The sequence below is a fragment of the Rhopalosiphum padi genome, chromosome 1, assembly GCF_020882245.1.
Source record: "Rhopalosiphum padi isolate XX-2018 chromosome 1, ASM2088224v1, whole genome shotgun sequence".
NCBI classification, from domain to species: domain Eukaryota; kingdom Metazoa; phylum Arthropoda; class Insecta; order Hemiptera; family Aphididae; genus Rhopalosiphum; species Rhopalosiphum padi.
In genome coordinates this window covers 56,284,365-56,299,797 of record NC_083597.1, presented here as the reverse complement: position 1 = coordinate 56,299,797, position 15,433 = coordinate 56,284,365, and the positions used below count along the sequence as shown (strand labels likewise).

Below are 15,433 nucleotides of genomic sequence, written 5' to 3'. Positions count from 1 at the left end.
GTCGAGTAAAAAATTTAATTTAACTTTTAAATAATGTTATAACTTATAAGTATCTTATATAACCTATGTACCTAAACATCATTACAATGTCCAGTAAACTATAAGACACTTTCATCAAAAAGTAATTTAGTATACGATATATTTAAATACAATGCTGTAAATATTTAATATGTATGGTAATATCTTATGAATAAAATTAAATTATTTTATTTTTAAAATAAAAATATTGATACCCATGCTTTTGATATTAGTACTAGCCCGTCTAACAGCTATCAGAGGTCAAACAGATTTCCGATAATTTTGAATGGAAAATAATTTTAGAAGAATTGTAGTCTATGTTACATAATATGTAAAATCCAAGTGTATACAATCGCATTCAAACATTTTTATTTGAGTATGTTGACACAAATATGTAACCAATGATTCAGTGCTGACTACTGATTTTATTAATGTTTTAATTACTAGTACATACAAATTACAATATTTTTGTCAATATTAAATTGAACCAGCATTAGTTTATGTCTTTTGTAGTAAAATAAGGACTAATTATAAGTCACTAATAAAATAACTACTTGGAGTCTTTTTATAATTAGTTAAAGAATATTTTTTTTTCAAAACTATTGCAGTATTGTATAATACTTTAAAAACATCAATAGTTCTCGTTTTTTTGTATAAATAATTATTTAATTATTGGTATTTAATAAATACTTTGTGTAAGATACTAACTTAATAGTGTTGTGTAATTTTCTTCATCACCTTTATTGTTAAAAGACATACAATAACACCATCCATGTTGTTTATGAGGTATTACACGAGGCGCATTTCTTATTGTGGTGTCCCTGGTAGGCCAGTTAGTAAGCCTAATCCACATCGTAAGTGAGAACGCGCAAACGTCGATCGACTATAATAATAAATAATAATATAAATAGCTAGATTAGTAACTGCACTTTCTCGCGTATAAAATGCATCTTATAAACCAATATAATTAATATATTGATAATACATAATATTATATAGGTAATACAAACAAATAAATATCGAATTAATACATTTAATAAAAAGGTGTTAATTGGTTTAAATTTATAATTTAAGATTTGTCGTAGCACAACATTTACTCATTTCCAGCTTACTAGTGTTGAATTTTGAATTTAAATGCGTGTCTTAGTATGAGATACAAAATATTATTATATACTTATAATATTACTATTATTGTATACTTACCTTTGTAAGTATACAATAATTAATATACAAATCAATAATAACTATAACTGTCTGTGCTATAATAATATTAAATTGTAAATATTTAGATTAGACAGACAGTTATATTAGAGCTGAACTATTAAAATTACCTACAATACTTTAGGGTTTTTAGTCTATAATAATATAACAACTAAAATAAATAAATATAACTCACAAATTGATGTATAAATATTTTACAGATTGCAGACTGGTCAAATGATCCGCCCGATCCTATATATGGCTATAATATATAATATTTAACCTAACCTACGCTACTAAAATGGGACATACTTAAAGTATTCTAGCAATTTTTTTTCTCATAATAATCGAATAACTAAAATTACATTTATATAGTTTTAATTTTTAATATTTTACTTTGGTTGCTGGTATTTTTTCAAATGTTTAATTAGGTACCTAAAACTAGGTTGTCAATTTTCATGTTTAATAAAATAAATATTGCGTAGTATTATACTCCTATTATATTTTGTTAAGAGGACGCTATACCCGCATGTGTTGTCTCTGTCTTATAAACGCGTAACATAGGTAGTTAAAAACTGTTTTGCGTGAGACTATTTTACTCCCTCGATATTTGTAACAAAATTACCAACATTTTAAATCGCATTGAGAAGAACTTTACCTGTGTCGTAGCGTTTTAATTTTTTTGATAACATGAATGCAATTAAAGTTATCGGTTTGAGAACTTTAGGTTTTTTTAATTTAATTATTTTAAATTATTGGTTACCACTATCAAAAAAACTAAAACGCTACAACACAGGTACAGTTCTTCTCAATGCGCTTTAAAATTTTGGTAATTTTGATATAAATATCAAGGGAGTAAAATTGTCCCGCGCAAAACAGTTTTTAACTATGTTACGCGTGTGTAAGACAGAGACAACACATGCGAGTATTGCGTCCTCTTAAGGTTATAACACCATTAATGTGAGATATATAATTGAGTTTTTTGAAAAAATTGATACGTTCTCTTTATTTGTTCAAAAAAATAAAAAAAAACATTATATATTAATTAAATCAATATGGATCGCATGTTTTATTCAATATCTAAAAGGCAAATATGAAATAAAACAAGTTAAAAAAAAATTACCTAATTCAGTTGAGACTTGTAAAATTTAATCTAATCTATGTACGATTTGAACGTGGTACATTATATATTTATGTATAATATTGTACAAAAATCTATACATAGATATGAGTATATACATGATTTATATTGAATTAGTTATAAGCCTATTTAAGGGCCAGTTGTACCGTCGAAAAAACACACACTCGTATCATTATTATATTTTAAAGTACATATTTACGTTGAGTATTTTATCTAATTATTGTAATTAGTGATACCGATACACTAAAAATACTGTTTCATATTCAGGTCCAAGCTGTAATGCTTAATTATTGCTTTTGATTATAATAATATATTTATTACTAATCATTTTAAAATAATGTATGAAGTTTGATAATAATGTTGATTATAATATCAGTTGCATGTATCAGTATGGTAGTATTCTAAAGCGAGATAAGTTGATTAAGTCCTAATTGGAGTTAGACATTTATATTAAGTCAAATTAGATTTTAGTAAAAATACATTTGCATTTAATATTTTTTGAAAAATACTCGACTTGGTCTGCTAGTCCAGATACAGTTGGAAGGAATGGAATTGATTGTGATCAGTTGTACCCTGTGCCTATCGACATTATAAATATTTATAATACCTATAATAGTAATAATATTTGTTTAATTCCATCTAACAATATTAGATACTATGTATGTGTGATTTTTTTTTGGCATCACCTTTTCGAACTACAAAAAATGGTTTGTTTTTATCTTCGATATATTTTCTAGTATGAAAATTTATTTAGTTAATACCCCAAAGGGTCAAAAATAAAAAATGTTCACTTTATATCTTAAAAATTAAGAACAAAAAAAAAAAATAATTAAGGATAAACTGGAATTTTAAACCGGTTTTTGATAAAATTAATTTTTTTATTCTGCTGTAATCCGAAAACAAATTTATATACAAGGTTGTTCATAATTTCTTACTAAAGCTATTTATAAGTATTTAATATACATATGCACAATTTTAAAACATTTTAAGTTCAAAATTGAATCTAAAAAAATAAAAATATTCAATTTTTATACTTAAGATTTGAAAATATAATACAAGGTTACTCATAAGTTGTTTATTCTGAATCCCGAAAATAAAAAAATAAAAAAAATATATGAGTACCTACTATTATTTTTATAGTTATTAAATGTTCAAATTTCGATAAATTTAGATATTTAAAAGAAGAATATAGTTACTATAATAAAGTTTAGGTAATATTGATAGCTCTATCTGAAAAACTAAGTAAGGGTATTATGGGCAAAATGGATTATTGGCAATTGGCAAGGTTAGAAAGTTTTTACGCGTGTTTAAAATATTTTACACAATTTACGTTGTACGAGTAGTTAGATTATGAATAATTGAATAATAGTCATAAAATAATAGTCAAAAGCTAATAATAAAGTTAAGTCAAAAACAAAAAACATATCATGTTTTATCAGTTAACATTTATAATTTTATCAACTATATGCATCAACATCAGTATTATTTATTAGAATTTTAGTTAAAATTAGTTCTATTAATGCAAAATAAATAAATTGTCTTTTTATTTTCAAAAAACAGATTTTTTTTCTATTTATAACGCTTAAGACAAAGGTTTGTTAATAATTAAATATACCAATTATTTGAAAAAGTTTACGAAACAATTAAAACAAAATAAAACATCTTTTTTACAGTCCTAATTGGTATGTCAATGACATATGGAAATTATACTAGATAAAAGTCATTGATGACTGATGGGCGATGGCTAATAAGAAAAATCTAAAAAGTACATAATTTAATTTTGTATTATTGATGTTAATGACTACAATTAAGGCTCATCTATAAATTATACAATATAATATGTATATGTATAAATAACAGTATTATAATGTATAATATTATGTTTAAATGTCACATATTATATTTGTATTTTGTTATAGGTAATATTATTGATTTATAATCAATGGTAATATATAGTATAGAACCAGGTCTATTACTATTTTTTTTATGTATTTTCACAAAGAACAATGCTTTAGCTTCATCTATTAAAAGACTGATGTCATTAGCAAAGGACACATAAATTGAACTTTACTTCCTTGAAATATTTTAATAATTATGTGAAGAGAATTTTTTATATTAAATGTATGTATATTATTGTATAATTTGTATTATTAATATCATTTACATTACTGTCAATATTATGCTATTGTATATATTGTACTTAGATCTTATGATCCATTAAAATTTTAAATAAATATTTTATTTGACTAAAATCATTTAATTTTTCAAGTAACGGTTATCTATTTTAATTTTGGAAATGTATTTTGTGTTGATAAGTCACTAAATTATTACAGTTCTAAGACAAATTATAGGGGAATGCTTGTTCACTGGATATGGAGCACCATATCCTTTCGAATGAGTGATCTCTGTATAAATACTTATCCATCATAATATGTCTCCTCGAGCCAATTAATTCTAAATACGTCACACATCAGCCAGACCAACTAGAAACAGAAAACAATATAGATTACAAATACTATTTTTATATTAGAAGTGTTTGGCATATATGGACATATGGTGTTAACGTTTAGGTAATATGATAAAAATTAATTTAATCGAAATTATTATTTAAATTGTTTACATAAATAAATTACATGACGAGTACGATGTCAATTGGTTATTAAATCAATAATTATTCAGATTACAATACAGATTTAAATTATCATTTTAATAGCTTAATTATTTAATAATTGTCTTCGTGAATTAAAAAATACATAAATAATCTGTAAACAAAATAATAGTAATGTACCTAGAGAAATAACGTTTAGTATGTTGGCGGTTATCTGTTGAACAATATAATGATGATCTCGTATAAAATGTCAGTATTCAATATCAATGAACAACTTTTTATAGCGAAATTACTTACAGTTTGCTGTTATCATTGCTGGTAGGTATTTCAACATATCAATATGCTGTGGTATTAATAATATAGGTAGAAACAAGTGTTACTGACGATTATACAACTTTATATATTGTTCACGATTTAAATTTATATGCACGTAGTTTTTGTTCATCAATAAAATTGTATTCGTTGTGTTACATATATTTTTTATTTTATTATCGATGTCTGACGTAAAAGCAATCCAAACGCGAAAATCTGCACAAAAATATGGCCCAAAGGCGACGTTAGCACAAGTAAGTGTTTTATTTATAATAAAAACATTTTTAATCAAAATGTTTAACCAATGTAATTAAAATTGTGATAGTGTTTGGCGACAATAGCACAAAGTTTTCTATTTATCGGATTTGGCATGAATTTATCAATATCTGCAATAGTCATTCGCGACTTGTATCGAAACCCAAACAGTGAATTCTCAATAACGATCACCGAGGCCTCATGGTACGGTAAGCAAATTGAAATTAATTTTTATTATATTTTTCGATAAGTTGATCTCATTGAACTTTTTGAATTTTCATTTTTTGACATACGTTTTAAAATATTGATTACAATGTTGAAGAAGATTTAAAGAACATAAGTTCAGGGTAGAAAGTAGAAACTAGAAAAAGTTGACCATTTTCTAACACAATTATGTTTTATTTAATATTTCTCACTTTTTCAACGATTATTTATCTGATACTACATGCATAACGTCGTACCATCGAACGTCCTAACAATATTATATTTACATATGCCTAATAATATTGTTTTAAATTTAATCTGTGTGATAATATTATAATCTATTATTATAACATCTAAAGTTTAAACCTTGCAAAATAGATAAGAAGAATTTACTTAGATCGGTGCATAATGGGCTGTTATTTTAAACGTTGAAATGTAATATGGTGTACAATGTACATATTGCACAGTTGATAACAATTTATTGTGATGAAATTTTTAATTTTTATTACATACATGAAAAACACAGCTGTACGAGTATCAGCGTATTAATATTTTATGTTTAAGTTTAAAAAAACAATAAGTAACTCGTAAATACTTTGAGACACACTACGAAATAAAAAATATGACCAAAAACTGCTGTATTGTGTTTTATTATTATTTAATAGTTAGTGTACTTATATGATCATAAATCATAATATTATGTACTCAATAGAACTAAGACAACGGTTTATCATAATTTTGAAAAATACAATATAATAGCGATCACCTGCACATCTATATTAGGTATACCTACTATGATATACAATATTATTTTTTTTCATATTCGCAACTTTACAGGGAGCTTGTTGTTTATAATCTACCCGGTCGGATGTTTATTATCTGGAATCCTGCAAGATAAATTTGGAAAGAAACGCTGTATGATACTTGCAAACGTTCCCAGTATTATCGGATGGGTCTTTCTGTACTTCGCACAATCGTCGATGTTACTGTGCGCATCGACACTTCTGATGGGATTGAGCACGGGATTCGGGGCCGGATCTACCTCATCGTACGTCGGTGAGATATCGGAACCTAGGCTCAGAGGATCTCTGGGTTCGCTGGGAAGCATGGCGACGAGAATAGGCACGTTACTTATGTACATTCTGGGATTGTTTTTTGACTGGAAGACCACGGCGCTGATCAGTATGTTTTGCCCCATTATATGCATTTGCTTTGTCATTTTCGTACGTATTAATATTTGGCTTTCTATATTATTGTTTATAATATTTTTCGTAAATATTTTCATCAATTTATATTGTAAAAGTATCCTATGTATGTGTCGTGTTATTGATATATGATGTTTATCTTATTTCCGAGTCTAGATCCCGGAGTCTCCCATTTGGTTGATCGCTAAAGGGCGAAACGAAAAAGCTGAAGAAGCCATGTGTTGGTTAAGAGGGTGGGTAGAACCTGAAAAAATTAAACCAGAATTTCTCGAACTGGTTCATTACAATGAAGTATCTGGAACACAGGGTGGTTGTAAAATTAATACAGACGATAAGAAGTTATTTTCAAATTTAGCCCAGTTCAAAAATCCAGCGGTTTATAGACCACTTAGATTGATATTGATTTTTTTCTTTGTATCTTTCGCAGTCAGCATTTTCCCTACCAGACCATTTATCACCAAAATAATGAAAGAAATCGGTTTATACGATAACCAAAACGAATCGTTGGTATGGTTATAAACCATAATTATTTTAGTAATGCTGATTTTTATTAAAATAATCGATAACATTTTATTATAATTTTAGGTTCTACTGTCAGGCTTGACGAGCATCGGGTCCATTATAGCAACTGCGACTGTTCATAGGGCTGGAAAAAGATTGTTGACCCTATTGACATTAACGATAAACACTGTTTTATTATTTTCGCTTGGTGTATATATTATTGCAGTCAAAGCCGAATATCTAATGTCGTCTCCTTTGATTTCATTAACATTTCTGTGCAGCATTTATTTTTTCGGCTCATGCGGTGTTTCATGCATGCCTTGGATGATACTTATTGAAGTGTTTCCGAACAAGTAAAATATTTATATTTTTATATAATATATATATTTTTATTGAGTATTTTTTTTCCAAACTTTTAATCAAAATATTGTTTATTTTAAATTATATTTTCTTACTAATTTCTTTATATTTTTTGATAGACAAAAATTACTTTCGAGTAGGTGGCTTCTACTTTAATTTATATTATTAAAACTATTATTATAATTCTAATGTTTTATAAAAACGCCATTGCTAGTAGATATTTAGTAACTTTATTAAAATTCGTAAGTTGAATAATAAAAATAATTTTACTTTAATAACTAATTTAAAAAAAAAATGTTATTATATATTCTCGGAGATTTACTTAAAAATTACTATAAATAATAATATTCTATTAAAAATTAAGTATAAGTAATACAGCGTCCGATATAATTCAGTGTTATAGTGGAACTGTAAAGGATATTATTCCATGCGAAACCATTAAAAATAATTATTAAATTGTAACTCTACAATATGATTATTTTTATAAAAATAAAAGTATATTTTGCTGCTATAACAGTAATGATATGTATAATACATTTTTTAAATTACAACTATAGCTTATAATAATACCTACCTGTATCTCGTTTAAAAATATGTTTACTTAAAAATTGTACTTGCTTATTATATCATACTTTTAAATACTTTAACTTGATATATGAATTTTTTTTTGATTGAATTGTTTTCCCTGTAGAAGCCGAGGAGTTGCTACATCTGTTTCCTCAGGATTGGCCTATATAATATTATTCACATTAACAAAGTCATACTTAATAATTGAAATGTATTTAAGTCTGGAGTACACTATGATTCTCTTTGGTTGTGTTGGCGTTTTTGGGTTAATCTATTTCTATTTTTATTTGCCGGAAACTGAAAATAAAACATTATTAGAAATTGAAGAATTTTTTGTATCGAATAAAAATGGCTAAATTAAATTAATTACTTTTATTGTAATTTCGAAGTATGTGACAACATTATTATTATTCAAGAGGACGCCACACCCACATGTATGATTTTCTTCTTACCAAACGTTATAAAATATAACAAATTTGCGTTTAGTATAACCAATTTTTTGCTGTAAGCTTTAATGAGTGAATAGAGCTCTTGTTAAATAGTAAATACAAAGATAAGAAAATAGTTTTTTCGATATTTAAATTTTTATGTAAGTCGTGAGTATGTAAAATATTACAATATAAATATCCTTACAACATATTTAAAAATTAAAATATTGTAAACAAACTAATGTATAAACACAGATAATGTCCATACTCTATAATTTAAAAATAGGTTGATTATTAACTCAAATATAATATTAAAGCTAACAACACCAAATTAGTTCATATAATATATAATTATTATACGTTTAAAATAAGTTGATAATTTTCGCAGCCATGTGGGTATGGTATCCTATTCACTTATATGTGCTGATAAGTGATAATATAAAACTCTAGTCTCTAATAATTATTAAGTTAAATTATCAATGCTGTTAAAAGATATTTTTAGTTATGATATTATACATAAATATATTAAATTTAAATTAATTAAGTGCTTTAATAATATTTTATTGTAAAAAACTAAATATTAATTATTGTATTTTGGTCAAATGTAGAATTGTTAATTTTTTTTTTATTGTTTTACAATTTATTTGTTTATAAAAATTAACTAAAATTTAATTTCGTCATTGAGAACATTCAAATAAAATAAATAAATTTTAGAATGTATTTTTAAAAATAATTCTAAGCGTGGTGAATATTTATTTATTTTACAATGTGTTAATTTTTTTTTTTTTAATTAAAATGTTTAGGCTCGATTAAAATGCTTGAAAATTTAACACAAAATTCCTTATTTTCTTTTTCTTTCAGTAATCTTAAAATATGTAAAATTTATATGTATACAATTTTTATAAAAGCGTTTGAAGTTTAAAATTTAACAAAATCATGAAAATGTGCACGTTGTTTTATAGTTAAAAATGTAGGAGAGAGTTGCCTAGGTTAGACCACTTTAGACATTTAGAAGAATAACAGCTAATTATTTAAAATTATAAAATATATTGAACTGCACTTAAATGGTAAACAATAATATTGCACGTGGACAACAATTTGGCAGTTTTTTTTTTTTTTTGTTAATTTTATGGTAATATTTTTTGTTTTTAAAAAATGTACATAGTGTTCCAACTTAGCCACTTAGACCACTGCAGGTTGCTTAACTTGGACCACCTATTCCCTTTATTGAACCATCTATATTACCTATGTTTTGTCGCACCACATTTATATAGTTAAATTCCTTAGTATTTAATAATATATTTTACTCAAAATCAAATTATATTACTTTCAATTAAATTAATAATGATTAATGATTAAACCAAATTACCACTTTGAAATATGTACAAAATAATATTACATTACAAAAATAAAAAAATAATTTTATTGAAACTTAACAACTGTTAACATACATTTTTGACTAGTTTTTAACATTATGTAAATTATTTAAAATAATAAGTTTCTACGCAAGATTGCCTATAAAACCGTATACAAATGTATATATATATATATCATGGTATACTTACTTATTAAGCAATAACATTTTACGAAAACTTTGAAAAAAAATAACTTAAATTTAAAAAATGTTTGATCTAAGTAAGTGATATAATGCTGATAATGATAATTGATAATAATATGTGATAAGTACAAATCCGGTATTAAATACATTTATAAATATTTTGATCAATATCTATATATGTTTAAGAGGTTGGTAATTTGAGGTGGCCTAATTTAAGCGACGGTCTAATATTGGTTACTCTCTCCTATAAAATGTTTAATCTTTATAATAACTAAGACTTGAAAATTAAATAAAATGTTTATAAAGTTTAGAACAAAAACAAAAATATTAAGTTGTTATTCAATAACATTATTCGTATGAACTTGAAACTTTTACGTATATTATTATTATGTTTTATAAGCACAACAAAAATTATATTTTAAAAACATTTAAATCAACTATAATACATTATTTCCTATTTATACCACGATTCTATTCACACTATTATACAATAAGTTAGCATTGACTCAGAAGTAACAATTAACCATATAAATATATAATATTATAAGAATTAAAAAAATAAAAATATGTATGAAAAAATAAAAATTAATATGCGGATAAATTATTCAAATTTTAAAATAAATTACTTAGGTTGACTATATTATGTTGTCAATAGCATGCACACAAACAAATATAAAATATGGAAAAATATATGTATTATAATACTTAAAATATGATGAAAATGGCTAATATTTTAATGTAACATTACTTAAAGTAAAATAAATTATTACACTCGTAATAGCAATATAAAATATATATCATGAAATATACTTTGTTAGATAAGCTTCGTCAACCGTCTTCACCCAAAATTGTTTTTCGCATGCAATAATATTATTTAATAAATTTAAATTTAACACATACCTTACATGATACAGCGACTTACTCAATGTCAAGGTAAAATTGACACCTACTGCACAGCAGAGTGTACCTATACCTAATTCTATTAATTTTTTTTATTGATTTATTTTAATAGTTTTTTTTTAAATTTATAACAATTTTTTATATATAAATTGTATGCGCAGGTTAGGTTATCAAATTGATTTAACATTCATTATATTTTTAATAACTACGTAGTTCATTTATACACCAGTTATCTACTATACTTTTAGTACTACTAATATTAGTGGTAAATAGTGACCCTCTATTTTTGATTATTAGTTATAAAATACCGCGCCTTATGTATTAATAATCCTTGTATAAAAATTTAAGTACATAAATATACGTAAAATATACGTAATATTCATAATGGTGAAAATGGTCAAAACACTCAAAACTAAATAATTAATATTATTTTTTCGTTACAGTAAAAAAAATTAAAATATCATTGTTTAACTTGTTAAATTGTTATTAAATTATGCAAATGTATTTTCTATATTTTTAAATTTATTTTAAAAACTATCTTTTGAGGAATGAGAAACTAATAACTTTTTCAACCTGTATGAGTAGGAAAAATATTGTTATCGACATAACAATATTTATATGAAAAAAAAACTATAATAATTCAAAAATTTCTCATAAGCCTTTAAATAGCTTAAAATTAGTTCTAAACATTATATTATTATACTCATTGTACATGGAAAATGATAATTTTAGAATGTTTTATGTTTCAATAATAATTATTTTTTGAATTACAATAACAAAATAACAAAAATCATTTGAGGATAAATGGTTATCTTATGTTTGAATTTACAATTTAGAAATAATTTTAACTTTAAGCTGTTATAAAGAAAAACCTATATATTTTTAGATTTTTAATATCTGTAAGAAAAACTTTTAAAGAACGTTGTATTACATTTTCAAACATTTTTAATCGCAAACAAAAATATTATAAGTTTATCACCCATAATAATATTAATAATCAATAAAACTAAAAAAAATAAGTCAAACATTTCAAACAACTTATAACTTGCTTAAAAAAAGCTAAAATATTTTGAAAATTATTTTATGTTTTTAAAAAATGCTAATATTGGCATACATCTCGAGTATCTATTATCTATTCATTTTTTAATTACAATATCAATTTTTTTAAATTTTTATTTTATTACAATTTTATAACATTTCTGCCTCCACATTGACAAACATTAATTGCTTATGGAATTTTTAGTAATATAAAATATATATTATTAATAGTTACTAAGACAAAAACATTTTACAACGATAACTTCTGAAATTTCTCAATTTTTTTAAATGTTAAAAAAACAAAATAATATAAGTTCAATTATATTATCTTATTAAAATAAACATAGAATTAAATGCGTTACAGTTAAAACCCGAATTCCGTCAAAACTAGTTTTAACTAAAAAATACTAGTTTCCACAATCTCTTTAGTCAATACTGATTTTGACTATTTAAAACTAGAATTATAACCACAGGTTTAAATAAGTCAGTCAAATCTAATTTTAATTAAAATGCATATATTCGAACTCAATGTACTACCTAATAAAAATAATAATTCGTCCGCCACAGCCTTTTTTGGTAATCACGCCATCGTTGACGTCATCTTGTTTGGCATGCGATTGCCTTCATTGTATTCATTGATGACGTTCGCCAGTTGAATACTATTACTGGTCATCAATTATTACTTTGTCGTTGTAAATTTTGATTTCATATCGGACACTGAGAGACAAATAAATAACGAAGAATGTTTTTTTAAGAAGCTTATAGAATCGGCGGAAAGAAAAAAAGACAATCATTATAATATCATACTAAATCCTGTGGGAAAAAAAACGCTTCTTATGTAGGAAAAATAGAATTCAATTGAATTATAAATTCTACGACAGTTTATCCTTTCAAAATAAATAATATAATAAATGCCTATAACAATTTTATCTCAACATATACTTTTTATATTTTCCCTAGTCAAAACTATCAATATAAAAATTAAGAATTTTCACTTAATAATTCTAGTTTCCACCAATATATTTTAGAGACAACTAGTTCTAACTAAACAAAATTTAGTTAAAACTAGTTTTAACGGTTAGGATCTTAGTTATTTTTGGTTTAACTAGTCAAAACCAGAGTTGACAAAAGGGATTTGTAGAAACTAGTTTTTACGGATTTTGGGTTTTAACTGTAACACATATAACGAACCAGTCGTTAAAAAAAGTTGTAAAGGAACCTATAGTTTTTTAGTTTAATATATAATCTATATTAAGTACAAAGTTAATTTTTGCTGTTTTATGAAGGCGATTGATACGTTTCCTTTAAAAAAAATCTCATCTTTAATGATTTAAAAATGTCTTACTAAAAATTAGTATTAGATTTAAAAAAACACCGACTCCTAATTCTTAAAATTATATTTGGCTTAAACGATAGAGAACACTTAAAATTCACAAAGAATGAAAGAACTCATCACTTTTCCAAAAAACAAATACCATTGAGAACGAATTTACATCGCAACATTGCTATAATAATATAATTTAATAGGATATCGAACGATTTTCACGTTGATTTTTTTTTAAACTGTAAACTTAAATATAATGAATTTTAACTGTTAAGCTACAATAGTTTATGCTTAGAGCAGTTAGAGCTAATAAATAAATTTTAAAAAAAAATGTAATGAAAAATAATAATAATTTATGCTTTTTAATGAATAATATTATACCTAAGACATAAATAAAATGTGTGATAAAAATACTCTAGTTTTAATCCTATATTATAAAATTATTATCTTATGAAAAATATAACTATGTAACTATAATTAATAGGTTAATAGATAATAAATATTGTAATAGATTCCCTATATATTATGTAAATTTCTGGATAACATTATCAAAATAAATATACTTATATTAATTAAGTATTTTTAATAAATTAGCTGAATTTCGCATTACATATTATATTTATTTTAATGTTTACTATTTTGTATCTTTATTTTTCGGTAATTATTTTTTATTTGCTTTGTTAATAAGTAACGGTAGAGCTTATTCATTAAAAATGAGTCTTCTACTTCTTCGTGACTTAAAAATTGTAGACGAAAAAATGATTTCATAAAACTGTAGATCATCAATATTTATATTTACATTAAGAAGTTGATTTTAACTATTTATCTAGACCAGTACAAAGTATTGTGCATAGTCGTTTAAAAAATATCATTAACTATGGAAACATTGGAGAGAAATTGAGTTTTCTTAATTATATTTTACCGAATTTAATGATTACTGCAATTAACAAACAGACACAGACGCAGATATACACACACATATATATATATATATTATGAATTATAATGATAATTAATACTCAACATTTTATTAGATTAAAATTTGAAAGCTGGTTTTAGATTAGAATAAAATCTATTTTTTTCTTTTTTGTAATATACTAAGAAGGTAAAATTTAATAATGCTGATTTTAATTATATCTTACCGGCTAGTTTTGAAGTATACATTGAAATCTTCTCTTAAATTTTTACCTATTATTAATCTAATTAAATGTCAGTATTCACAAAAATAAAGTTCAAAAGATGAAATATTATATTTTTTATCTATATTTCGGAAACATTTATTGACAATGTTATAAATTCATGATTTTTCTCTCAATTATAGTGAAAATAAGAAAATAATTAAAATGATGAAAATGCTATAATAAAAAAAAAGTGGTGTATTAAAATTAATCATTTAGATTAACATGTTATTGAAACACATCTTGACTCTTGAGCTAAGAAAATACAGTCAAATGTCATTAAAATCCGGATATCTGCGGTTCTGTCCCCTATAGTTATTAAATATATTATAATGACCTTTTTAGGCCGTTCATTTCTTATAAAGCAATATTGCAGAGCGTTTATATATTATATGTTATAGTTACATTTTTTTGGTTATTCAATTAATATAACATACAGTCAAATCAAAGATTTAATAAATTAGTGTTACGAACAAGTAATATAATTGTACTAATATGATTACGAATCATAATGATAATGATCATTACTTATGGACCTTCATCTCGAATATTTAAAATGTTATCTGAATGAAATGGAGTAGGTAATTTCGTAGAAACTATAATTTTATCGACAAGCTTTCTGACTTACTATAATAT

General features: G+C 24.2%; 1 protein-coding gene across 2 annotated transcripts; it reads left to right on the top strand.

Annotated features, from left to right (window-relative positions):
• The first annotated feature begins 5,156 nt into the window (after positions 1-5,156).
• On the top strand, positions 5,157-9,830 carry LOC132917485 (facilitated trehalose transporter Tret1-like). 2 transcript variants are annotated; one of them, XM_060978244.1, is made up of 7 exons: positions 5,159-5,285; positions 5,478-5,533; positions 5,605-5,743; positions 6,576-6,961; positions 7,100-7,450; positions 7,529-7,797; positions 8,496-9,830. In XM_060978244.1, the coding sequence occupies exons 3-7, from the start codon at positions 5,650-5,652 to the stop codon at positions 8,725-8,727; spliced, it is 1,332 nt and encodes a 443-aa protein (XP_060834227.1). In that variant the 5' UTR covers positions 5,159-5,285; positions 5,478-5,533; positions 5,605-5,649; the 3' UTR covers positions 8,728-9,830. The 2 variants fall into 2 exon arrangements, with proteins under 2 accessions (XP_060834226.1, XP_060834227.1); XM_060978243.1 differs by having other exon boundaries at positions 5,157-5,533.
• The last annotated feature ends 5,603 nt before the right edge of the window (positions 9,831-15,433 follow it).